General features: G+C 39.5%; 2 protein-coding genes across 3 annotated transcripts in view; one reads left to right on the top strand and one right to left on the bottom strand.

Annotated features, from left to right (window-relative positions):
* LOC126416725 (ethylmalonyl-CoA decarboxylase-like) overlaps positions 1 to 21,572 on the bottom strand; it is a 61,470-nt gene extending 39,898 nt beyond the window's left edge. For both annotated transcript variants that reach the window (XM_050084540.1, XM_050084539.1), the window contains exon 1: positions 21,317 to 21,572. Coding sequence is in view for 1 of the 2 variants with exons in the window: in XM_050084539.1 (XP_049940496.1) it covers positions 21,317 to 21,342 (26 nt within the window). In the remaining variant the exon portion in view is untranslated. The remainder of the gene's footprint in view (positions 1 to 21,316) is intronic.
* A 13-nt stretch (positions 21,573 to 21,585) lies between these two features.
* The window catches only part of LOC126416724 (digestive cysteine proteinase 1), a 74,830-nt gene continuing 68,613 nt past the window's right edge, over positions 21,586 to 27,802 (top strand). The window contains exons 1-2 of the mRNA XM_050084538.1: positions 21,586 to 21,828; positions 22,277 to 22,417. Of these exons, the coding sequence (XP_049940495.1) occupies positions 21,786 to 21,828; positions 22,277 to 22,417 (184 nt within the window). The 5' untranslated portion in view covers positions 21,586 to 21,785. The remainder of the gene's footprint in view (positions 21,829 to 22,276; positions 22,418 to 27,802) is intronic.

Genomic DNA, 27,802 nt, shown 5'->3' with positions numbered 1-27,802 from the left:
ATCACCACAGTCCCACTCGCTCCTATTTGCTATTACCGTCATTTACACACTTTGTACCAATCACACCACCTTGCATTACAAATAATGTTTTCACATACCCAGTAATGGATGTCCTTAGTATTCATAGCCATGGATCATGACAGTCTCCTTTCAAGTGACATAATTCGTCTGGAATTAAATGCCAACTCGTAGCAGATTGCACATTTATTAGTCCTGAGACGACTATACTGCCTTCCAGTCGCTTTGCAATGCTTGCTCAGTGATCTGAGTCATAAGCTAATTTATGCTGTGTGTTTCATTTTATTGTTTTGTATTATTTTATTGTGCTGCTAATTGCATTATGCCTCATGTAAGTTTATTATGTTGTATGTATGCATTTTTTTGTCATTTTATGTTGTATACCTTCAGTTTGTATACGCAGGGAACACGGGGCCATGTCTCAACTCTCCCCCTCCCCTCACTGTATTAAGGGATAGTTACTTACTATTATCTTTCCTTTATGAATCAAATAGCACCTAAGCCATGCTGGTCATTCTGCTGCCTTGCATAACAAGGAGCGGCTCCGCGATAAAAACTAATACACCTCTTTGTCTGTGGGAATGTTTCACTGCCACCACAACGATGGAAGACTATCTGACACAGTCACTGACGTGTCAGATTGATAGGTTGGACTCAGTAAATTATGGGAACTACTCAGGAATGGGCCCAAGCGCTACATAGTAATTGGTCAAGGGTAAAGGAACACCTGCTGAGTTGGCCTGAATCACAACTGACTAGTTCAGCGAGAGACAGATTCGCACTCACAATGGGCAACGAGTAATAGGTACAACTATTTCATTGGCTCGGTTTTTTCACGCTACTGACAACACACGACATGCTGGTATCCGTGCTGCTCAATCGGTGGACACCTGCAGTCGCCTGTGATTGCCGTTAATTTTTGAAGCCCTCCCCTTTTATTACTTACTCTACTGCCGAGCTCTCGGATCTATCCTGTCTTTCATCTTTTGTTGACGAGTATGCAGTGGTACTGTAAATTACTCCAACAATACCAGTCCTATCCATCTTTCCAGCCATCTTTCTCATCGAGGTATTGCTCCTCCCTTGTTGCAGTGTCCATGTTGAAGCTATTCTCCGACGATCTATTGTGAAGTGAAAATCGTGTCTCTCGTATCAAGCTAAGTGAAGAAGGCAAAAACCTGCGTTGGAAATTTTTAAAGATGTAACCATGGGCATTACTTGGTTGTTCCTAAGGAGAGCTTTGTCCCTCCCTTAAAGTACATAAATACAATCATCATGTTCACATTTTCACTTTTCCTTGCTGCTCGTGATTTTTCGTGACACTAAACACAAGTGCGACACGTAATTTGCGTCGTAGCAACGATACGATACGTACTTGGAAAAGCCACCACATAGTTCTTAGAGCCAACATAAATTATCTCTCAGTGTAACTCGCTAAAGTAAGTACGCCAATACTCGGTCTGTAAGAGGGAAGTTTTAATCCCCTCGCGTACTACTGTGAAGCAGTGCAGCGCACAACACACGTGTGCGTGCGGGCACGAGCTGCCTGATCAGCAGCCACACGCGTACATATTGTAACCGGTAAACTTTACTGTTCAGCTACGCTTCACCTCTCAGAATCTTTATCCATAGAATGGGCAGTAAGTCACTCTGAGCTTTAAAATGCTATACATTATTACAATGTTGATCCGCCTTTTCTTGTATTACTGTCATTACATACTGCATTATTTTGCTGCCTTCTTAGAACCCGAGTATTATGCCAGATGTTGGCACATTTCTTCTCCAACAGTCGCATCAGCGAATCTCGAGTTTTCATAGGAGTAAAGAGCCGAAGTATCTGTCTTGTTAAGTTGCTGTTCCCAATTTGCCTGAAGCAGTCGGGGTGTAGTAACCACTTCAGTCACGCTGTTAATTGCTTAATGCATTGATATCATAACGAGTGTGGTCCTTGGTTGTTGCCAATGCTTCTCACGTAACCATCTCTCCACAAATGCTTGCTATTTCATCCTTTTCTGCCATGCTCTGCCTTACTTATTACCTGATGCTGGGAAACATTTTGTTATCCTTGTAAATATGCACTGGTTTGCTTAATCCACAAATCTCGACCACTCAACAACAGCAGTAGCAAGTCCTTCTTGAAGTTAGTTACTATTCAGCCCATCTGGTAATCACAACCTTGTACACCAGAATCTCTTTCATGGCCGCTATCATCGGTTTTTCCTCTCATTACCTCTGGTGCTTCTATGATGATGAAGTTCCATCTCACTTTGGCAACCCATAGCGAAGAATAGCCACACATTGTCAGACATAGTGTATGAACTACATGTTATCGCTTCATGAACACCCGCACAATGTTCCTTACACATTCACAGACACCTCGTCCACATGATACGTATACACAGTCATACTCACCCTACCCTGAAGGGGAGAGTATAAACTCTACTACAGGAGATGTATTAAAAGGGTTCAGCTGCACTTGTTTTGTTTGCATTTCTGGCGGTTAAACCCTCTATCTGGTTATCACTTTTGCATCTACTCATTTTATTTGGAGAGAATTATTCGTTAAATACTTCTCACTGGGAAAACCTGTTACAGTTCGTGCAGAAAACGCTTTTCAACATAGTACGCAATGTGTTGTCTAGGGTAGCTGCAGCGATCTGAACAGTCACCCCGGAAATAAAAACTCCGTAGATAAAGGGCGTACGGAATGTTCTGAAAATTGTTATCACTTACAAAATGTAATTACCACCATTCTCTACCTGTGTGTAACCTTCTCTGTAAAGGAGACAAGCAGTCATGTACTTTATCGCATGGTTAAGTGCTTCCATCAACACACTTAAACGTTTATCTGCATCTAGCGGCTAAGAAACCTTCCACCTCAACAGATTGACTCTCATTGATATCGCACCAATATTCCGGGTGAAGACCCATCAATTTCTATGTATAAAACAAAAACACACACAAATAACACATAGGCGCTGCTGATCCCCTTTCAGTCACACTTCTTACTTAGCTGCGGGCTTATTCCATTGCCGTGACAGTCTTCTACACATGATAGCTGACTATAGATACTTGTCAGCAATCCTGACAACTTTCTATTGTATAAAGACCTGTGACCACTCACTTACTGGCCAGTTCAGTATTAACAGTGAAGTTGCATCCGCCTCATCGGAACATACTAATCTCCGACTCCGTTGCACAGTAAATATTAACTAAACACTATTACGCACTGCTGTGATATATTTTGTCGTCATTACTACATACAATTGCATAGAGATATTCTCATGCCTTCTCTCTCTTCTGAATGCAGGACACTACTACACTTTGTCCTTTCATCGGTCACTTCGGCGGTGTCACTCATAATCTATTGGAGTTGTTGAATAACTACCAGGAGAATATCGACCAGACATTACACCAAGAGATGCTGTGCTTTATTGATTCTTTGTACTGGAACTGTCAGTCTCCCACCCTTTAGTAATCATCCATCATCGTCAGGCATCATGTTTGAACGTTTGAACAACTTGCTATATACCCCCCATCAAGCGGTAATACGTGCCGATATACAACTAACTTCCATTAAGGAAAAAGAGCTAGCTTTACAACAACTTATCAATCGCCTATTGGCCTGTGAACCTTTACTTGAACAATCAGGGCAGACTTCCACCTTACGCACTCTGTGGGATTTAAAACAAGCACTGCTAAACACTCAAGAACAACTACGAAGCATCTTCGACACTGTGCCCCTAACTCGGGTTAAGAGAGCCTGGTTCAATGCCGGAGGTGCAATACTCAAAACTATCTTTGGTACCCACGACCATGCTGACGCTAACCGCTGGGACCAAATCCTTTGCCAAGTAACTTTTACTACCAACCAAAATCGGGACGTACTGGTCCACCAGCAATTATGCCTCACCCATATTGAAGACAGTTTATTAACTGCTACTAGGCAAATTCGTGTCGTGGCAACTGACCTTGTACACCGGTATGAAACATTCAGGAATGTTATCCAATGGGACATTGAGTTTTTACATCATACCATAACTAATGTTACCTACACTTTGGAGATAGCGAGAGTGCTACAGATGTTACTATACAGCACCCATGCCATTCAGTTACATATTAACACCTTCCATACTATTACTCTGCTAGGACTACAGTATAAGCTTAGCCCCACGTCAATGCCTGCAGAAATGTTCCTGCAAACTCTGGCTAATGTTTCGTTTCATCTGGCATCACCAATGCAAATGCTTTACCCCGTATGGGAATCTTTGCTACCCCATTATTATGCAGCAGCTACAGTACATCTTGTGCGAACTTCTCAAGGACTGTGTGCAGATTTCTCTACCCATCACATGCGCCAACTGCGAGTTGAATGCTACCGATTACACACCTTTCCGGTTACTTGGGTTGCCCTACGAAAGCAAGTGATTTGGGAAACTAATGATATCTTAGCTATTAGCAAAGATTGCCAAAGACATTCTGTCATGCAGCTGACTGACCTCCATCAGTGCCTTCACACTAATTACTATATGTGTTCAAACTTATCCATTCATACTGGAACTAAGGATTGTGAGGTGGCCTTGTTTTTAGAGGACCTTGCGTGAGCCTTGGTTTAAACCAGTAGGGGATAGTTTATTATATTTTGTACCTCAAACATCTACAATTGCTTTAATATGCTATGACCATGTTTTTGTGTCTCGGACATATCATTTCACGCCAGAAAACAGTAGATTACTGTTCTACATGTCCACCTGTGATTTAATAACACCTACTGTCAAACTGTCAGCACACCTAACACAAGTGAAAAATTTGAGCCTCGGACCCCTTTTACTTTATTTCCCTGAGGTACCTGTGGTACTACCATCACCCGATGGTGTACCCAGGCTACCCAATGTTCGATTACTTCAGTCAGTTGACGAATTACTAGCTCACGAAAAGGGCCAAATCGCCCTGGATTGAGCTGTTGCTCACATAGCTACCTGGCGGACACAGAAAAAATTGTATACGGTAACTCTGCCTAGTGCCCTGACTGTTCCAACCCTGATTGTCGCAGGAGCCATTCTCTGGTGCCTGTATAAGAAAGGATATTGTAAACACATTAAGTCAACACAACCAACTCTCCCCGAGGCACAGCCCGAGGGTGAATTTCGACAAGAGTAATATCAGGCATGGTCTACCATAGTGAAATACACTCTTCAACTGAAATAAAGTTTGTATTGTCTAATGTTCATTTACTATTATTGTTATCATGTATCAATGTATCTAATCATGTAAACTATTGGGTAAAGATGCTAGAGATGACCACTGAATGTAGGAAACCTTAGTTTATTTGCTACTGAAGCCCACCCCTGCAAACTTTACTGATACAATCCCAGGGGGAGTGTTTCAGTACCTGCCTACACAATAAGCAGCTGCCACCATGTCCCTCCTTCCTGATTGTCGCAGGAGCCATTCTCTGGTGCCTGTATAAGAAAGGATATTGTAAACACATTAAGTCAACACAACCAACTCTCCCCGAGGCACAGCCCGAGGGTGAATTTCGACAAGAGTAATATCAGGCATGGTCTACCATAGTGAAATACACTCTTCAACTGAAATAAAGTTTGTATTGTCTAATGTTCATTTACTATTATTGTTATCATGTATCAATGTATCTAATCATGTAAACTATTGGGTAAAGATGCTAGAGATGACCACTGAATGTAGGAAACCTTAGTTTATTTGCTACTGAAGCCCACCCCTGCAAACTTTACTGATACAATCCCAGGGGGAGTGTTTCAGTACCTGCCTACACAATAAGCAGCTGCCACCATGTCCCTCCTTCTCGCCGTCCCCACCTGAGGGAACGACAGCGTATGCAACGCTACGCAGCGCCCTGTGCTGCCTTGCTCTTCGTCAGTGGCACATGGGCCACCGCATCACAGCGTCGCATCTGACCTAAAGATTCTCACTCTTTTTATTTTTCATTGATTATCTATATTATATGTGGAAGATATACCATCAACCATGTGTTTAACCAAATGCAATCAGTGTCCCTACACAGAAGCAAATGACTTTTATGTTACATTATGAACATGTTTTAACTTTCTATCATCTGTATATGAAGCAATTTTTTAGGTTGTTAGTGTTTCAATAAGTCTTTAATTATTATTTTGAAGCTATTGACCATAGAAACTACCTCTCAGTTTGAGAATTTCAATGTTTTATCTAATTATTTACTATCTTCATATTCTGTTTATGTTAACTATGTTTGTGAATTGAATACCTGTATTTTGTAGAATTAACTAATTTGTTACAATTACTACCTTCATATTTCAATTTATATTCTGAAACTGATTCCACTATGTAGCAACGAGTTTAACATTTGCCAAACAACACAAACAATTACATATTTCTAGAGGCGCCTGTAACCTTCAAAAAATCAGTGCTGATTCAGTTCGGCCAGCATCTACACTTCTGCTATACCGAGTTTAGCATTGAAAGTATATATGATTAACAGAATCTGTAATATTTCATTCCAATGTTATGAAACTTTTGACATACCTTTAACGTTTTGTGCTAAGATTTGCATTCTGATACAGTAATGATGATGGGAAATTATCGTATTGAATTATGTGTGATAAGATCAATGTCTCTAAATGTTTTATGATTTTGATCACTAAACTCACAACAATCTTCCTGTATAATATCGTTTTCTTTTTTTAATTTTAATTTTAATTTTTTTAAAAAAAGGGACTTTCTTTTTATGTTGTTGTAAAACCACTCCAGTATACATAGATGTTTTAGTAAAACTTAGATTCACCCCACCCCCATTTTTGCAAATATTAGCACATCCGACCAAGGGAGCAAATTGTTTTCTTTTATTAACAAGCAACAACTAATTTTCACCATAAAACCTCGCTCCTGCGGAAGGGGAAGGAGATGTACAGGTGCTGACAGATTGAGTACGAGAGTCCTTTATTTTCAATAAAAGAAAAGGGAAATTATTTTTAAATGTGTGAGCTATGGATGGCAATGGATCTTCACAAAGCCGTGCACGGGCCATGGGTTGTCGACACATCAGATTTTTCCAGTATGTGCCGCTATCCCACGGTTTCTTCACATACTCGACGAACAAACAACCTTTCTGCTGACAGGGTGACGCTTAGGGAAGTGTCACTTGCCTAGGCAGAGCTCCTACAGCAGCCAATCAGAAAGGTCCAGGAGATCACGTGTGAGCACCCACCGCGCCGAGCTGTGCAGACGAGGCGGGTGGATCACTCTCTTTTACTGACAGGCCCCCGATGAGATCAGACGCATTGGCCAGTTGCCTCCATGCACTTTTAGAGCCCTGGCTCAATCTGTTTGCACCCTAGGGCCGCTAAACTCACATAATGTACCCCGGCTAGGTCAATCAGTAAATGTTTTCTCAATAAACAGGAGGCAGTTTGCTGACTGGAGTTGAAAAATTAACACTTGTTCTTTTTTAGACCCCACTTCCACCTCAGCCACATCCTGACATGCACAATACATAGTAGAGAGTTGTGAGACTATCTACCAGACTGCCATTAAATACTGAAATGTTTTTAAAAAATTTCATGCTCTTCCATAGTGTTGCTGCTAGTTGTAAAACAAGTGTCATCAGTATACATAATTACATTGTCACCTTCTGTAACAGACATTTATGTAAAGAATCAATAGAAGTGGTTTCAGTACCGACTTAGGGATTTATTTTACTTTTCTTCGGGCAATCAAATTTTTTCCTCCTTCTGAACCTTCTATACTCTTATTTCTCAGTGTACTTATTATTTATACAACTTCAGTTTTTTGCCAACTTTTGTTAGTAACAAAAAGAAGCATTGTGTTAGGTTTTCATTCTGTTTTGTGTGTCTGTTGAAGACTTAACACTTCTAATATTTCGTGAATGGTCTCCTTTATGCCTCATTTTACCAGAACTTTCATTATCATATTTAAGCATTCTTACATTTATTAGAAGTCCAAGCGTAGGAAATTCATTAAATAACAAAATTTTACGTGTTATATGTATACAGTACAGTAGGGAAAATACATTATTAAATTTGTAGATGATTATTGGGTATACAGCATGCGAAAGTTAGTACACAAAGCTGCCACACTGGGAAGCAAAACTGGCTCTAAACGAGCTGGGCATTGAGTCAAACTGAGCTTGGATGACAGACACAAGTACATCATTCTATGCAGCTTCGGCTCCACACCAGGGTTCATCAGTCATTATGTCTGGCAAGTGGTAACATGCCACTCTCTCTACAACCCAAGACCAGATGTTTTCAATGTGTTTGTCAGGGCAACAGCTTAACATCCTCTGTATCCAAGTAGGTCAGGACAACAAGCTGTCTTATATTACCTTGTTGAAAGATAACAGCACATACACCTTGAAGACAGTGCATAGCCACTGGCCTTAACATGTGGGAAATGTAATAGCTGCTGTCCAAAATATTGGCTACGCAAACCAGAGGTGACTGTGTTGTGTGCCCAAAAGCATCCCATATGATTGTGCCAGGGGCTGGGCCCATATAATGAATATGAATGCAATCTTGCAAGATTCATTGTCCTTGGAGCCTCCAGACATAGATATGTCCTGTGTGATCAGGCACTCATCTGAAGATATGAGTTGGTGTCACTCCTGTGTTGTCATTACACACATCAATGTCCATGTGTCTCTCCCTGCTACTGTGTCAAGGGAAGCAGCAACAGTGTTTGCTATGTCGTCACACAGCCTGTGTGGATGCTTATTGCAAACAAGCCCATTTCCTGACTCAAGGAACATGGCTGCACGATCCTGCATGGGTGAGCAATCAATGTGTCTGTCCTCTTGGGCACCACCCATGTGTACCTTTGAGACCCTGCAAGATGTTGAGTGTGGCATTTCTGAATCCATGGCTTCTGTATTCACACAACAGTCATGGAATCCTGAGTAACGCAAGGAGCAATACATAGAATGATAAACCACAGTCTCAATTGGCCTAATTCCACTGCTGTCAAATTCTGTATTAGGTAGTGTGATTGAGCTTCTTTTATTATTCGTCTGTTGAATCTTTGTTTTTTTGTAACTTTCCTTGTTGACCTGATTCTTATCTTTTTGGTATCCCTCATGCACAAATTCCAAAATCCTCTACAGCCTTCCCAATTTCATGTGTAACCATATTCTTAACTCCCTTCTTCTGTGCATTCTAGTTTGTCTTTGGGCATACATTATTTATACAGTATCTTCAAGTTAAAAAGAAAATTTTATCTCAATCTGCTCGAATTTTTTATTCAATCATTCACTGTATTGTGTAGATACTGGGAGAATCCCTGGGATGTGGAACAAGTCAAGGTATACATTAACAAAAGACAAGCAAATCACAAAAATTAATATGTGCAATGTAATCAATAATAAACAGTCATATACTGCTAAGTGCTATTAGTGATTATGCAACCTAAATTCAACCAAGTAAATTAAAAAGAATGCTACTAGTTTCAAAAAAGCTGTTGCTTCCTCAATTATATCAAATAGCTGCTGTATCAACATAAAATTTTCTGGATTACATTGGTAAAACAGTAGCAGAGGAGAGGGTGAAATGGACCAACAAACGTATGGAGATAATGGAAGAAAGAAACAGAAAAATAGTGTTTGGGATGGTGAAGCTTAAGAGGGTAAACCCCACTATGCTGGGTGCAAATGTAAAATAAGTAGATGACAAGCAGCAACTGAAAGTGTTGTAGAAAGCTCTCTTAAATCCCACATTTAATAACTGAGGAAGTACCCAATGAAGAGATGGGAAGAAATTGAAAAGGATTTGACCTGGGCATAAGTGGAATCGTCACTTCACAATATGAAATGAGGAAAGGCACCAGATGCAGATAAGGTGTCAACAGAAATAGTAAGAGGAGCTGGAGTTACAGCAAAGCAGTGGCTATACTGTGTGACAGGGTCATTTGGAGGGAGAAGACACTCATGGAAGATTGGAAAAAAGGAATATTTGTCCCTATTCTCAAAAAGGAAACATCTAAGAATTTAAGAACTAGAGAGGGACACATTGATGTGCCACAGTTTGAAAATATTTGAGAAATTCTAGTGAGAATAAAATGGTGGAACAGCAACACAGCTTCTGCCTGTGGAGCTAAATGATAGTCATTATATTCATGTGAAAGTAGTCACAGGATAAACATTATGGATATGGCCATAGGCATCTGCAGAAATTTATCCAATAGGGGGCAAGAATCTAAAATTGCCATTTTTGATACAACTAGCTCAATTTATCCTGCCCCAAGAATCAAATTTGATAGGACCTACACGGAAGTTACTGTATATCAAACTACTGATAACTATCCACTCAATGTTTTGAAGGAATATTAGTTTGATACCTGAAGAGCCAAGTAAAAAGTCAAACCTCCTCCCCAGTGTCAGATTTCATGAGGTGGCAAATGCCCTCTCTTTTCCACCTTATGGATTATGTGGCTTTTAGCACCATGAAACCAGTAGTGGAACAGTAATAAAAGGACCAAATACAGCTGAAGCAGCTATTAATACCCAAGATGAATATTCATAGCTGTAGTTGCCCCACCTATAAGGTTGTCTGCAGTATATGATAGTGTGTGCTGCAGAAAGGTACATGAAGCTCTGGAGAACAAAGGCATGAAAAACTTGACCAATGAACATGGTAAAATGTAAATGTCGTGTGTCTAGGACCTCCCGTCAGGTAGGCGTTTCGTCAGGTGCAGTATGTTAAATTAGGACAGCAGGTGACAGATTAAATAAAGCAGAGAAAGGGTCTGAAACAAGGAAGTGCACTATCACTCTTTCTTCTTGTGGCTAGCATGGATCACATAACGCACAATGTGGCTGAAAGAGTTAGAGAAGATAAGGTAAGTTAATAGCCTACTTATGATGACTTAAATGTTGTATGGGAATAAGGAACATGAAATTCAAGTGTGCTGGCAGAGATGGATGGATTACATTACATGAAATTTAATATACGGAAGCATGAGTTTATTATTGTGGAAAGAAAGGAGGAGAAGACTACCACAAGACCCACACGGGAATGGCTCAAAAAAGTTATTGGTTTTAAATATCTTGAAAGAGTAGTGGAAATAAATGGTGCAAATTATGAGGAAGCGAATGACAGAGGGAGGCAAGCAATAGCATTTCTGAAAAGTTATAAGAGCTTGGTGTGGTATAAAGATGTTCCATAGTGTACCAAGAGAATAATATATTGACCCTACTATGAACCGACCCACGACGTGTGCTTCTAAAACCTAAATCTGGGGATTTAAGCAAGACACAGGCATGTTAAATGATACTTCACAGAACAAGAGTGAGAGTAACAAGTGTGGGCATAATAAGAAATAAAGAGATCAGGGAGATGGTAAAGGAAGTACCCTTTCAGGAGGAGATAGAATAAGCAAGGTTTGAGTGCTATGGTATGTTGATGATTTTCACTTATGGACCATCTGACAGCAACTGAATAAAACACAATTTTAGTGCCATACGCGTTTCGCCTTTATTTTCTGCAAGGCATCATCAGTGGCAGGTTGCGTAGACAGTTTCTTACATATTATGCTCCTGTTGCATTTTTGGTCTTGTTCTTCTTCCTATGAGCGCCAATTTGCTGTTTATTCTGCATTCCACAGCACTATGCACTGAATGCTTGTTTTAATGCAATGTTTTGGTTTCTGTTGCCGACTGTCAAATCTGATTTGACAGTCGGCAACAGAAACCAAAACATTGCATTAAAACAAGCGTTCAGTGCATAGTGCTGTGGAATGCAGAAAAAACAGCAAATTGGCGCTCATAGGAAGAAGAACAAGACCAAAAATGCAACAGGAGCGTAATATGTAAGAAACTGTCTACGCAACCTGCCACTGATGATGCCTTGCAGAAAATAAAGGCGAAACGCGTATGGCACTAAAATTGTGTTTTATTCAGTTGCTGTCAGACGGTCCATAAGTGAAAAATCATCAACATACCGTAGTATTACGCGCAACTGAGGAGGACAGGACCAAAAAATTTAAGGTTTGAGTGGTTTGGACATGTGAATATGGTAAGGAAAGTTCTGGAAGAATGTAAATAATTTAGGAGTAAAGGAAATTACTCATGTATCTTGATGATTCGATGCTTAAACTATTCAGTGAATGGATATGTACATAGTAGCAGTAGTAGTAGTAGTAGTTGTTGTTGTTATAGTCGTCTCTAGCCCGAAGACTGGTTTGATGCAGCTCTTCTTGTTACTCTGTCCTGTGCAAGCCTCTTCATCTCTAAATAACTATTGCAACATATATGCTTCTGAATCTGCTTACTGTATTCATCTCTTGGTTTCCACTCTAAGATTTATACCCCTCACACTTCCCCCCAATATTGAACTGGTGACCCCTTGATGGTTCTGAATGTGTGCTACCAACCGATCCCCCCTTCTAGTCAGATTGCACCACAAATTTCTTTTCTCCCCAGTACCTCCTCATTAGTTACATGATCATGATCAACCTCTCTAATCTTCAGCATTCCTCTGTAGCACCACATTTTAAAAGCTTCTACACTCTTCTTGTCTAAACTGTTTATCATCTATATCTAACATCCATACATAGCTACATTCCATACAAATACTTTCAAAAAAGAATTCCTAACATGTAAATCCATATTTGATGTTAGTAAATTGCCCTTGTTCAGAAATGCTTTTCTTGGCATTGCCAGTCTACATTTTATATCCTCTCTAATTTGACCATCATCAGTTCTGTTGTTGCCCAGTAACAGAACCCATTTAAAAATGTGATGGAACGCTGAGGAGGATGCATGAATTGAGTTTCTAACATGAAAGATCAATGGGAAAAGGAAAGGCTAGAACAGGGTTATGGCAGAGCAGTGGTGGAAAGATGTGGGGAAATTCAGGCTTATATCAAAACCAGCTAGGCCAGTGGCTGAAAACTGTTACTTATGATGATGAGAAGGAGGATGAGGATGATGACAATCGTATTTTTTCAAAGAAAGTAGTCCTGTTTACAATATGATACTAGTTTTTACACAGATTTATAGTGAAACACTACTACTTACGATGAACCTAACAGAAGTCTTCAGTTCTTGAACCTAGATATTCAAATAATTTGTAGAACCAGTAGCAAACGAGGTACAGTTTAAATTTTCTGTTGAATTGGTAGGATTCAAAATTTCTTGCTTCAAGTTAAACAGGAGCCTGCTGAATGTCTTTGCATCTGAGCAAATAATTTCACTCTAAATTGCAGGCACAGAGACATACTCTACATGAAAATTATTCTTGTGTCATGTATTGTGAGTGAGTAGATCACAGTTCAAATAAAGCTGATTTTTTAAATTGTTTGTTAGTTAATTAGTTACATGTTCCATAGGTCATTTTGCATGATAGATCATAATGATGTGGAAGGAGTCATTTTAGATTCAAATTGCAAATTAATTTGTACATAAGGTTACATTTTGAACACTTTTAAGTTTTTTTTATTTTATTTTGTTTTACAAAAAGGACAAAGATAAGCAGATGTCAGTTAGTGATTCCTACACATCACCCTTTACACATTGCAGTAACTGAAATTCTTCTACATTTAGGAGGAGCTATCAGGAGAAACTTTCTCAGTTTGTTTTCAGATTTTACTTTGCTGTCTGTCAGGCATTTTATATCACTGGATAACTGATACAAATTTTTGTTGCATCACTGTGCACCCCTTTTTGTGCTAAAGACAACCTTAATGTGGAGTAATGACTGTCATTTTTCCTTCTGGTATTGTAATCATGCACATCGTTGTTCCTTTTGAATTATTATTTGCAACAAACTTCATGAGGGAATAAATATACTGTGAATCAGTAGTCAGAATACCCAACTGCTTAAACAGATGTCTACAAGATGATTGTGGGTGAGTGCCACATATATTCTTAAAGTACATTTATGTGCAATGAAGACTTTCTTGTTAAAGATGAGTTACCCAAAAACATTATTCTATATGACGCAACTGAACAAAAATATGCAAAATATGTCAGCTTACTGATTTGTCTGTCCCCAAGATTTGCAATGATTCTAAGTGCAGATGTGGCTGAACTAAATCGTTTTAAGAGGTCCAGATTGTGTTATTCCCAATTTAAATTCTCATCAATATGGACACAAATATTTTGAAGTTTCCACCTTACTTGTTATTTCTTCTCCTTGTGTTATACTTATCATTGGTGTAGTACCCATAGACGAGCAGAACCATATGTTGACTCTTTTTAAAACAGAGGGTGAGACCACTCCCCAAAAACCAGTGAGTGATACTTTTATGAACTTTGTATACCATTTCTTCTGTTTCTGTGCCTCCCACTCATCTGAGTGATTTTTTAGTTGGAAGCAGAATAGGGAGGAAAACCAGAAGAAAAACACACAGAAGAAGTTGCCTAAGGTAAGCGATGCGTCAGAAATGAGGAAGACGTGTCAAACTCACAGACAGCCAGTGCCAACTGTCAATGAAAATTGTCTACTCTTTTTGCATATTAATATCCAGTCAATGAAAAATAACTTAATTGTACTGTGCTTTTGGTAAATGAACATTGGCTATCTCATACATAAATAGATTTGAATACACCTAATGGTTATGAACTAGCTACAGGGTACTGTAGAACTAACATGAAGCATGGTGGTGCAGCCATATGTATTTGTAAGAGAATGAAATTAATATATGGAGCTATAGATATAAGTAGTTTCTGTACTGAAACATATTTTGAAGCAGCAGCTGTATTGTTTCCAAGTATGGATATATTAGTTGTAACTGTGTATTGCACCCCTAATCAAATTGAGGACTTGTTTATACAGAGTCTTGGAAAACTCATAGTACCATCCCTTGCAGACATTTCAGGAATTCCTCACATCCAGTGTTGCCTCCCAGTCCTTCTTGAAGAACATCCCGACAACCCCCAACATCACCCCAGCTGAATCCCGTGCCATTAAGGAGCTGAAAATAGACCACTCTATTGTCATCCTCCCGGCGGATAAAGGCTCCACAACTGTCGTACTTGACCGTGTGGAGTATGTGGCAGAAGGACTGCGTCAACTCTCTGACACCTCAACCTACAAAGCCGTTACCCAGGATCCCATTCCCTCCATCCAGACTGAGCTGCAAAAAATCCTAAAAATCCAAGGTCCCTCACAAGGCCTCACAACGGCTTCCATAGACTTACTCACTCCACCTGAGCCACGTACCCCTACCTTCTACCTATTACCCAAAATCCACAAAGAGAACCATCCTGGCCGTCCCATTGTAGCAGGCTTCAAATCCCCAACCGAACGTATCTCAGCTCTGGTAGACCAGCACCTACAACCTATCACCCGCAGACTCCCATCCTACATCAAAGACACAAACCACTTCCTAGAACACCTCAAATCCATTCCCACTCCTCTCCCACCTGAAACCTTTCTTGTCACCATAGATGCTACATCCCTTTACACAAACATCCCACATACCCATGGTCTCTCTGCCCTTGAGCACTACCTCTCCCAACGCCCACCCGAAGATCTTCCAAAAACCTCGTTCCTTATCACACTTGCCAACTTCATCCTCACCCATAATTACTTCACTTTTGAAGGCCAGACCTACAAACAAATCAGGGGAACGGCCATGGGAACCAGGATGGCTCCCTCCTATGCCAACCTCTTCATGGGCCGCATGGAGGAGGCTTTCCTGAAGACCCAACAGCTGCTTCCCCTGGCCTGGTATAGGTTTATAGATGACATCTTTGTGGTCTGGACTCATGGTGAAGAAACACTCCTTAATTTCCTCCATAACCTCAACTCCTTTTCGAATCTGAATTTCACTTGGTCCTTCTCCAAAACCCAAGCCACCTTCCTGGATGTTGACCTGCATCTTGTTGAAGCTCACATCCACACCTCTGTCCATATCAAACCCACAAACAAACAACAGTACCTTCACTTTGATAGCTGCCATCCTTTCCACATCAAACGCTCCCTTCCCTACAGCCTAGGTATTCGTGGCAAACGTATCTGCTCAAGTGACGAATCCCTCAACAACTACACCAATAACCTGACCATTGCTTTCCTCTCCCGCAACTATCCTGCAGACCTTGTCCACAAACAGATTTCCCGAGCAATACATTCCTCCCCGTCCAACAACAATGTTCCTACCCCCAGACCACACAGAAGCATCCCCCTTGTCACCCAATATTATCCTGGCCTCGAAAACATCAACAAATTACTCCGCCAGGGATATGACTTTCTCAAGTCAACCCCTGAAATGAGATCATCCCTTGACAAAATTCTCCCCTCACCACCCAGAGTTGCCTTTCGTCGCCCCCCTAACCTCCGTAACATCCTTGTTAAACCCTACAATATTCCCAGACTACCTTCTCTACCCAGCGGTTCCTACCTCTGTAACCGACCCCGCTGCAAAACCTGCCCCATGCATCCCCCCACAACCACCTACTCCAGCCCCGCTACTGGTAAAACATACACAATTCAAGGCAGGGCTACGTGTGAAACTACACATGTCATTTATCAACTGACATGCCTGCACTGCACAGCCTTTTACATCGGCATGACAACAACCAAACTGGCTGAGCGCATGAACGGACACAGACGAACTGTCCGCCTAGGAGATGCCCAATACCGAGTAGCAGAGCATGCCCTCCAGCATAATTTTAGGGACCTAGGAACCTGCTACACCGTATGTGCCATTTGGCTTCTCCCACCCAACACCAGTCCCTCTGAACTGCGGAGATGGGAACTTGCACTCCAACACATCCTTTCATCCCGCCATCCCCCTGGACTGAACCTACGTTAAACAACCTCACTCCCATTCACTCTTCAGTCTTCTCCTCTTTCCCTTTCCTCTTTAGCCATTCACGCATCTTTTCATCCTACATAGTGGTGTTTATCTTCATACTATATACCTCTTTACTTCTGTATGCATTCTCTTTGGTTTGAAGCTGGCACAGTACTTACAGTAGAATATCTTTGGCTTCCCTCTGACAACCATGCCTCCATCCTTGCTACCCTCCCTGTTTACCTTTCCCTGTTGCTTCGTAACCTGGATTGTGAGTAACTGAATCCACTTTCCCTTCTTCCCTTTTTTCCCCTCTCTCCTCCCTGATGAAGGAACAAAGTTCCGAAAGCTAGAAATGTAAACTTTCAGTTCTGTTTTATGTGTATCTATCGGCTGTACTGAGCTGAGGTAAGTACTGGCCAGCCCCTCTATCTCTTTGTTAGTATTTGTTTCACATCTTATATGAGATTTTCCATTAATCATTTAAAACTCATAGTATTGCTCCTTAAGAAGAAAAAATGCAGAGCTTTGCTATTCGGTAATATAAATATAGACATTAGAATTAAAAGCAAAACTGTAAACTATTTACTTAACACATTAAGAGCACTTACCTTCTCCTGCATAAACTATACACCCACGAGACAGAATGCATGTCTTGAATACATAATTGGTAATTTTCAAATAAATGAAAGCCAGAGCAACATAATTAAACTAGGCATTTCAGATCATGATGGGCTTTGGCTTAAACTTCCACTACATAATAAAATAGGAAACTATTCAGATGAGCCAGGTAGAGCAATAAGAAGAGTAAATGGAAAAAAGCTCTTCTATTTAAAATCCAGGTTAAAACAAATAGACTGGGATGAAGTAATCACAGAAGCTATGAAAGCTAATGTGTCAACCATTAAATTCCTATATGTAGTAGTTAAAATATTTGAAGAAACCTGCCCTAAACAGTACCATAGAACCCACAAGAATAACACCCACCAGAAAACCAAAAGAATGAAAGAATGATACACACCACGATTAAACAATTTAAGAAGAGTTATGCTCATGTATCGTGACAGGTCTCACCGTAGTGAAGCAGATAAAAATATGTACAAACTAGCCAGAAAACACAGTAGGTCTTAAATTAAAACAGCAAAATGCAAAGCCAATGACACATTCATACTCAATTCAACAAATAAATGCAAAGCAGCATGGAAAATCATTAAAACAGAAGTAAGCTGGGAAAAAAAAGACCAGTACACAAATTCCTCCACATATATTAAATGCACATTTTACCATTCCTGTCTCTGAGATTAAGATAGAGGAAAATGTGAGAAAGGCAGAAGCACTGCTACCTACAATACACAGAAAATTTTGTGATAAATTTGAATGGGCATTAGTAACTTCTAGACAGGTCAGTGGATCAATAGGCAAGCTCAGTAACTACGGAGCTGAAGACTACTATGGTTTATCTAATTATGTTATAAAAAATATAAGAGAAGAAATAATAATCCCCTTAACAAGGGTAATAAATAAGATATTAAATGAAGGTATTTACCCAGATTGTTTAAAAATTTCTATTATCATGCCTGTGTATAAGAAAGATGACAAAGATTTACCTGACAATTACCGACCCCTCTCACTAGTTCCCATAATTTCAAAAATAATAGAGTACTGCATCCAACAGCAAATGAGCCAGTATTTTGAACTGAATAAACTGCTATGTTCCACACAGTATGGGTTCAGAAATGGTTTCTCAAATGTGAAGGCAGCAGAGAGCATTGTCACTAAAGCATACGACTCCTTTGAGAATAAATCTGTAATTAGTGTGAGAGTGTTGGACCTTAAGAAAGCATTCGATGCTGTAACCCACAATATTATTATACAAAAACTACAGTATTATGGAATAGGACAGAGAGCTCTCCATCTATTACAATCTTACTTACGCCATAGAAAACAAACAGTGACTATAAATGAAAGAAGATCCAGTTTCTTGTCAATTATCAAAGGAGTATCACAGGGCTCCATACTTGGACCTTTTCTTTTTGTAGTCTACATAAAGGATTTGCCTTCTTCAGTAGCTTTTGACACAGCACTGTATGCAGACAATACAATGCTAATTACTAAGGAAACAACTTGGATGAATTACAGAATAATGCAACAATAGGAATGGGCAGATGGACCAGCTGGTTTCAGGCAGATTCATTACAGATAAAAAATACTAAGACAGAAGATATTGTATTTAATTTGAATGCCCTCAAACATGAAAACAAATCTGTAAAACTACTAGGGTTCCATATCGACCAAAAACTTAACTGGGAAACTCACACGTGTAATCTTTTTGTTACATAAACTGAGAGGGTCTGTTAGTAGAACACCCCTACTATATGCCTATTTTGCCTTCTTCCACTCTCATCTTGTTTATGGGATTGTACTATGGGGAAACTGTCCAATTTCAAAGACAGTGTGTGTGTGTAAAAAAAAAAAAAAAAAAAAAAAAAAAAAGCAATCAGATGTCTTGTAGGACTACTATCCAGAGACTCATTCAAGCAGTATTTTAAAGAATTAAATATAATGACAGTCCCTGGCTTGTATATTTATAGTTGCCTGATATATGCCAAAGAAAATTTAAATAATTTTGACCTTAGGATGGCAATGCATTCACATAATACAAGAAATGGACTACAATTGACATCCTGTTTGCCAGACTATCAAAGATTCACTGCAGATATAAGTATCTAGCACCCACATTTCTTAGCAGATTACCCAAAAGTGCACATTCTATGCCCATGGATAAATTTAAAATAAAAGTAGCAAAATGGATAAAAAGTAAGGTACTGGTATTTTATACAGTTCAAGAACTTCTAGAGAGTGCAATAAATGATATTGAATTGTGATGGTACATTTTGTGAAAGGAGTATATTACAAAATTAGAAATATAATATTACGCAGGCAATTTGTCTCGTTAAATACATGTACATACAGATGTATACAATGTGTCTGTAACTTTTATTATATGACAATGATTACATGTAAAATGTTTAAAGGTGAATAAATTTGAATATGACTGGACTGAATACAGTAATAGTGTTATCTGCAAAGAGAACTGATTCTGCTTGTTGTATAGGATATGGAAGATTGTTTACATATATGAGGAACAATAGTGGACCTAAGACTGAACCTTTGGGAACACTGTATGTGATTTATCTCCAGTCAGAATTATGTCCCCAAACTGTATTGGTAGAACTACTAGGCACAACTGTTTGCATTTTTTTTTTTTTTTTTTTTTTGGTTAGATATGACGCTACCCATCAGCTGGCTATACCATCAATCCAGCAAGACTTCAATTTATTTAGGAGAATACTACGGTTCACACAATCAAATGCCTTAGACAGGTTGCAGAAAATACCACCAGCTGATGCTATTTTATTATTTAATGCTTGTAAAATCTGGTGAGTGAACATGTAAATGTCATTCTCAGTTGAGAACCCTACTGAAACCCCAACTGTGATATGCTGAGGATATTATTGTTGCTAAGGTGAGATACTGTTATAGAATACACCACCTTGTCAAACATTTTGGAAAATGACGTCAGCAGTGAAACAGGTCAGTGGTTATTGACAGCTATCTTATGATCTTTCTTAAAGAGGGGTTTAACAACGGCACATTTCACTCTTCTGGAAAAATGCGCTGAGCTGGTGTTGCATTAAATTTATTGGATAAGGCCAGGCTCATTATGTGGGCGCAAATCTTTCGTACTCTGTTGGAAACACTATCAATAAAAACTCTTACAGAGATAAAAGTACTGTGAGGATCCAAGAGCCTTAAAAAGCCTTCTGCAAGCAAGATGCGTATTTATATCTGCTCGCTGTTGCCGATTGGATGACAGAGAATGAAAACATGTAAAACAAGCCGATATACTTTTCTTTAGGACAACACAATAAATAAATTTCCGGAAAGTTATAAAATCCGTGGGAGTAGGCGTATGAAGGGGCTTGTTGCTGATAAAACTCTCAGTAATCTCCATTAACTGAAGTCTGCATTTATAAAAACATAAAAATTCGCATTTAGTCTTTTTTCGACAACGGATTCATCGAGTTCTGGATGATCCTTTCATATAAACAGGTACATTTATTGCTTGATACATATTTATGCAGACAACGCGGCATTAAGTCTCCGACACTGGTTTAGTGGTTTTACTTCCGAAGTTGTCGATATGAACTCATTCATAAATTTCTGCGCAAGTAATTATTGCTCGAATTCTTTGCTGCAATATTTTATGAAATGAATAAAAAATAGCAAATCTATTTTTCTTGTTTTGTAACATGAAAATTGGATAAGCCTGTCACGGAACAGACGTGGGTAGTTTCAAGAATGCGGAGAGGATTACTTCGAACGTATGTCAGTTCTTTTTTTTCTGTATTTTGCAGTCAGAAAGTCATAACAAAGCTGACATTACTGAGTACTGACAAAAGGTTCCCTTTCACTATAGTAGAAGGAGTAAATTGACCATGGGCAATTAGTGCATTACGACTAAGCCTACCTTAAAGTTCGTATTACTATACCCATACTCGCGCTATAAGGACTTGAGTGTTGGGGTCAAGTACAAAATGACAGGCGTGAGACGATGTTTTTGAAAGCATGACTGGCAATTTTGTATGAAGCATGAAGAAAGATAAGCACCGGTGATGTCCCTCTCTGTTATTGTAATGGGAACGCCAGCTGCAGAAATGCTGCGTAGATGATTTCGTCGTTCTACTTGCACTTATGCTGACGTTTAGAAGTGTCAGACATTTCAGACATGCCACTGTTGGCTTGCGTTGAGGGACGACGAAAAAAGAGACAATAGAGATAAAAGGTTGAGTCAGTATCTGTGTGACGGTGAACAGACATCACGTGTTGGGCAAGCAGGAAATAAAGGCAGTAAGGCACCGTGGGTACATAACAGTCGCAGGCGACGCAGTACAATATTCGCCCACTGAGCAAAGTAGAAGTCGGAATCGTTGATCATAATGATTCTAAAAGCTGTATTCGTTTTAATTCTGATCGTGAAAGGTAAGTTATTTCGCAAAATACACATTGCAGTTTGTTTACCTTTTCTATTTTATTTGTTGTCGTTGGCCCGAAAGTCAGGAGGAAAGTAATATTAGAACTCTCGGGTGTAAGGGAACAGAAAGTAGTTTTAATATGCGCCGACAATATAGTAATGTAAATAGCTATCTGAAAGAAAACTTATTGCCTTTACTTCATACGAAACTACGCAATGCAGCTTTTAAGTATAGTCTGCAAGTCACACACAACATAAGATACATCCCTGTGACAATTGGAACATTGTACAAAATAAAATTCATGTCACCAACCTTGTGAGACAACTGGTGCACTCCCATGGCAAAGATTTACTTTCACTTGTGAATATTATATTGTAAGTGATCTCTTATTGCCTTAACCCTAGCATGTAGGCCTACATTCATGTGAACTTAATTGTCTTTGTGGTGGTTTACAGTGTACTGTGCTAGTCCTCCAAGTTTTAGTGATAGTTACTCAGTGAGAGGGACATTATATATACCGTATGCCGAGATTGAAGAACCTTTTTATGCATGGTTCGACCTGAAGCAGGGGGCCAGTCGAATTGATTATTATGGAGGTAAGTTTCAAATATATTTTTCTACGCCCAGATAATTTATATAATGTTTAATCAGCTTCTGTCTTTATTTTGACATACTTCTGCTTGTTTGAATTCTGATGTTTCTGACTTATATGTATTGCCTATTGTATTCATTCGTATACAAATAATTGGATGGCTGTCATAAATGTGTTATTGTTAATATGTCATACTCCAGTAATTGCAAATATGGAATAAAGACACAAATCAAGCCTCTGAATGATAAACAATAGCAACTTCAAATGTACTGCAGTGATAGCCTTGTATAAAAGTTGGAGAAAGCTATATATCCTTTTCACCCTTTCCAGTTTTCTAGCAAAATTCAATAAAGGCGATTAAAGCAGAATATCAACTCAGTTTTCAGAGCAGAACTAATAAACTGCTCCTGTTCTTCTTTCATAAAGCAGTATGCTCATATGAAGCTGTATATGACCTCACAAAGGATTCTGGCAGAGCTAAACAGCAAAATCTATCCTGTTGGCACACCATATAATATTATTTGGTATAATAGAATACTGTGAGATTAATGTCATCAGTCTTGAGCAGATGGATTCTCATCTCGGTCAGTTTTTGGCCAGATTTGAGATTACTTAATATTGAAACTACTAGTATGTACTAGTAATGTGAGGGAAATATTAGTATTAAATGCACACATTTTATCCTCATCACATTGTTAATATTTCAAGGCTCAGTGATTCACCAGTTTTGTCCTGCTTGAGGTCAAGATTGCAGAAAAATTGATTGTGATAATCTGCAACTTTTTTGTAGCTACAGTAATTTAAGACAAACTATATGTACCATTTAGTAGTTTCATGGAGAAGTTAATTGTTATGAATGCTGTGAAGTTGCAGCAGTTATTTGAGGGTTGGGTTCTTTGGGGGAGGAGACCAGACAGCAAGGTCATCGGTCTCATCGGATTAGGGAAGGATGGGGAAGGAAGTTGGCTGTGCCCTTTCAAAGGAACCATCCTGGCATTTAGGGAAATCACGGAAAACCTAAATCGAGATGGTCAGACGCAGGATTGAACCGCCGTTGTCCTGAATACAAGTCCAGTGTGCTAGCCACTGTGCCACATTGCTCGGTCAGTTATTTGAGAGAGTTAGAGATGTAATTAGTATGTTAACATGGCATCTAAACTTTTTGTGTAAAATTCTGATGTGTTGCTAAATATTATCACCTCAATTAATCTTTATTTTTATTTCGTTTCAAGGAGCATATTTTCTCGTAGTGGATAGTGTTTTATTTGTTTACCTATCCTGGATAAGATGGGAAAATGAGCTTGAAAATACTTATCAAATATTTGCGTACTGTGGTTACATACAAGGTTTAATAAACTTAGGTATTTTTGGTTGATGTGATTTTGCAAATTTTTGTACTTTTATGTGTGTATAACCAAGCAGTTTTTACAACATGACAACCCAAAATAGAAGTAATTAAAATACATGAAAAGGCAATTACTTGGCTACAGATGAATTTAGAAATGTGCCCAAACTACTTGTGCACTTCTGTAGCTTTTGGAAGCTCTCTCTCTCTCTCTCTCTCTCTCTCTCTCTCTCTCTCTCTCTCTCCACACACACACACACACACACACACACACACAATCACACACACACACACACACACGCATGGTTATAAAAGTTGTTAGCTGCCACCAACAACTAGAGCACAGCTCACTTTTTCCAGTGTGTGTCTGGAAATAAGTACCAGTATGTGTGCATGTGTCTAATACTTGAAAAAATACATTCGTTGGATAAGTTTTTCTGTGTATCACTGCTGATTGCCTTAGGTAAGTGGTAGCTTGTTCTCCATTTGGAATTGTAATCAGCAGATTAGTTACTTTTGAAAGATAAATTTTCAGATCTCGCTGTGTAAGGGCATTGCATTAAGTGCAACGGCGTCGTGTAAAAATTTGTGCTGGACAAGGACTTGAACCCAGATGCTCTGCTTCTCGAGAACAGTTGCCTTTACTGCCTTGTTTATCCAAGCACACCTCGATTTAGCCCACTATAGATATAGTGTTCTTTGTTCATTATCACCTGTTTCAGAGATGTCGGAAAGAACAGACATTGATAGAACTTTGCTTTTGAGTTGAAGAATGCACTGAGCAACTTATTGCCAATTTAGTACTCAACTGAGCAATAAAAAGATCATTTTTTGTTTATTTGGCAGCCTAAAGGTACTGTAGTATAAATCTGTTGAATTGGAATTAGAATTTGTTTTATGTAGGCAATAGGGTAAGGAAAGTTCTGGGTGACAGTAAATAAATTAGGAGTAATGGAGACAACTAACTGGATACACATATATGTCACATGCTTGTTGCTACACCGATGACTCAATGCTTCTACTGTCCAGTGAGTTGTCCTCCTTTACTCTTACATTTTGTGTGGGGTAGAGGGATCAAGATGTAGACATTGATTTATCACCTGCAGTATTGGTTGCTTCGAAAATTTGAAGCTCAGTTGGGCATACCAAAAACATTTCTTGGAGAGAACTAGAATTGATTCGTCAATAACTGTACATTTGATACGAATTTGAAAATCACTAAATTCGATACTAGCTTCACAAACGAGTAAGTAAACAAGGTACTGAAAAGACAATATTCAAAGAGATTTTGGGTTTACACCTGGTCGTCGTAAAGTTCACTCCACAATATTTCAACTGGACACCTGACAGTCATCTTCAAGTGAGCCATCAAAGACTGATGAAGACGTTCTCCACTTTGCCTTATATAGTGTGCTGATAGTGTTACCGCGTGTGTGTAAGAGTTGCAGTGACAGAAGGACCACACCACCCGGCAGCAGTGCACTCGCTGGTGGAACTGGAAGGATCAGTTGTCTTCGGCGTTGCCGCTTGCCACAGTCATCAAAGTATTCTTGCGTCTTCGTCTGGAGCAAATCACATATTAGATTTTCCACGATGCATATTTAAATGGATTCTTTTATAATGGAGTCCCAAAAAAATGTTGCTGTGGCCAAAATTAATGTTTTGTCATACTCCATTGAATTTCAATGGAGATACAATGTTCCGCAATTGCAGACTTGCTGGGTTGCAGAATGTGAGTGGGACGTTTATATTCTGTGCAACGTTCTTCTGCTGCGCGTGTTGTTTGTTGTATATAGGCCATACTGCACTGGGAAGGTATTTGGTAAATTCTTGCCTTCTACTATAACAAATTATCCTTTACTGATCCCAGCAGGTCCAAAATCTTAGTTGGTGGGTGGAAAATCACTTTCACCAGAAAGTTATTAAGGATCCTTGCTATTTTGAAGGAAATATTTCCAACAAAAGGAAGAAAAGCTAGGGACTTTGCTGGCGCATTCTCCTCTGTATCCATTTCCGGGTTCTTGGTTTTAGCTGAGAATGCCCTCTTAATTTTCTGGGTCGAGTAGCCATTGTCTCTTAACACTGCCCTTAAATGTGGATACTCTTTAGGTAAACTATCTGCATCTGACACTGTATGGGCCCTGTGTACAAGGGTTTTAAGCACACTCATGGTTTGGGATGGGTGATGGCAACTTGAAGAGTGCAAGTACAAATCAGTTTGAGTGGGCTTACAATAAATGGAATGTCCCAGGGAGCCGTCTTCTATCTAACCAGAACATCCAGGAATTGCAGACAACCATCTTCCTCTGATTCCACAGTAAATCGAATGTTCTCATGAATAGAGGTAAGATGGTGTAAAAACTCCACTAACTTATCTTCTCCGTAGGGCAACAGTATGAAAGTATCATCCATATACCTCCAAAAAACTTAGTCAAGTGCTCTTTTCTCAAAATCCTCCATAAAGAAGTTAGCCACCAGGGAGACAAGGGGCTGCCCATGGTGACACAGTCTGTATCTTCAAAATATTCTTGGTTAAACAAAAAATAGGTTGAGGAAAGAGAGTGCCGAAACAAAACAATGAGGCCTGACTGAAATTGTTTACCAATTAGTACCAAGGAATCAGCAAGAGGTACCTTTTTCAAGAGAGATACTACATCAAAACTCAGGAAAACATCTGAACTACGAAGGTGGAGAGTCCCCAGACTGTTGATAAAATTGGTTGAGTTCTGTATATTATGTGGACATTTGCCAACCATTGGTGTCGGCAAGAAAGCAGATGTTTGGCTAAACCATTTATGGGGGCATCAATATTATTCACTGTAGGCCCTTATGTGTGCACTTTAGGAAGACCATACAGCCTTGGTGGTATGATGCTATGTGGCCTTAACCGCTTGAAGGTCTCTGGAGGTAACGCGGAAGAATTCAGGAGTGTACACGTCTTCTGTTGCACACATGCTGTAGGGTCATCATCAATCTTCCTGTACATAGTATCACTAAGTAGGCCATACGTTTTCTCCAAATACAAACTACGGGATGATTTCAATCGACTTTCAGACTTAGCATCAGGACTTCATATGATTTTTAGACATATCAGTTGGCAAACTTTTACTATGGTATTATTGAACACATCTTGCATTGCTCTTCTTATGTTCGTTTTTGATTTCTTCATCTTGTTTATGAACTGGACTTTGACCTCGCTTAAGCTCTCTTTTCTTTCGTAGCAACTTTCTAACAGAGCTAATGTCTAAGGCACTTTGTTTCTGGATTTTTGTTCCACATCTTCATCCTCAGAACAGGATATCTGACTTTGGCTACTCACATACTCTGCAATTCGTTTCCTATCAGGCTTATTAAACAACAGTATTTTCCTAACCTTTTTCACATTCCTTGTAACGTGTGTAGTCAGTGATGCTATAACGGTCTTATGATAAGAATGCTCTCCTTTACATTAACTGATTTGAAAAGCTCAGGTCTGTTAGTTACTGTGTGGTCTGAAATATTACCCTCACGAGTCAGTTCTCCAACTTTCTGCTCAAAGTAATTTTCGGGACATTAAACTCTTAGTATTCTCCTCCCTCTTCCTCCTCCTCCTCCTCCTCCTCCTCCTATCTCAAGAGGGTAATGTGACTGAGCTCTTCATTTTCAACAGGAAACTCAGTTTTGTTCCTAAGGAAAGGTTCATCTAACGAAACCATGTGCATGCAACACATACTTGGCTACCATAATAGCTGCTTCCTGGAGCAGTGGCGGGTACATATGGGGGGGGGGGGGGATGGCACATGGCCCCCCCCCCCCCTTGCGGGGCTGCCTGCGTTGCCACCCACACTGCCCCCTCCAGTCAGCCCTCACGCTATTTGTTCGTTTCGTTCGTCAGACAGACTCAACTGAATAGAGTTGACGAGTAGTTGTACTTCCCTGTGTAGCACGCGTGTCCGCGTCATTGTATTTTATACGTTTGTCTGGCACATAGATAGCTAACACATATCTACGAAAAAACTAACGGCAATTTTAGTGATTTAGACACGTTATTCTGTCTGGTATTTG

This window comes from Schistocerca serialis, chromosome 8, assembly GCF_023864345.2.
Source record: "Schistocerca serialis cubense isolate TAMUIC-IGC-003099 chromosome 8, iqSchSeri2.2, whole genome shotgun sequence".
Classification (NCBI taxonomy): domain Eukaryota; kingdom Metazoa; phylum Arthropoda; class Insecta; order Orthoptera; family Acrididae; genus Schistocerca; species Schistocerca serialis.
Note: the sequence above shows the minus strand (reverse complement) of the source record. Positions and strands in the feature narration are given on the sequence as shown.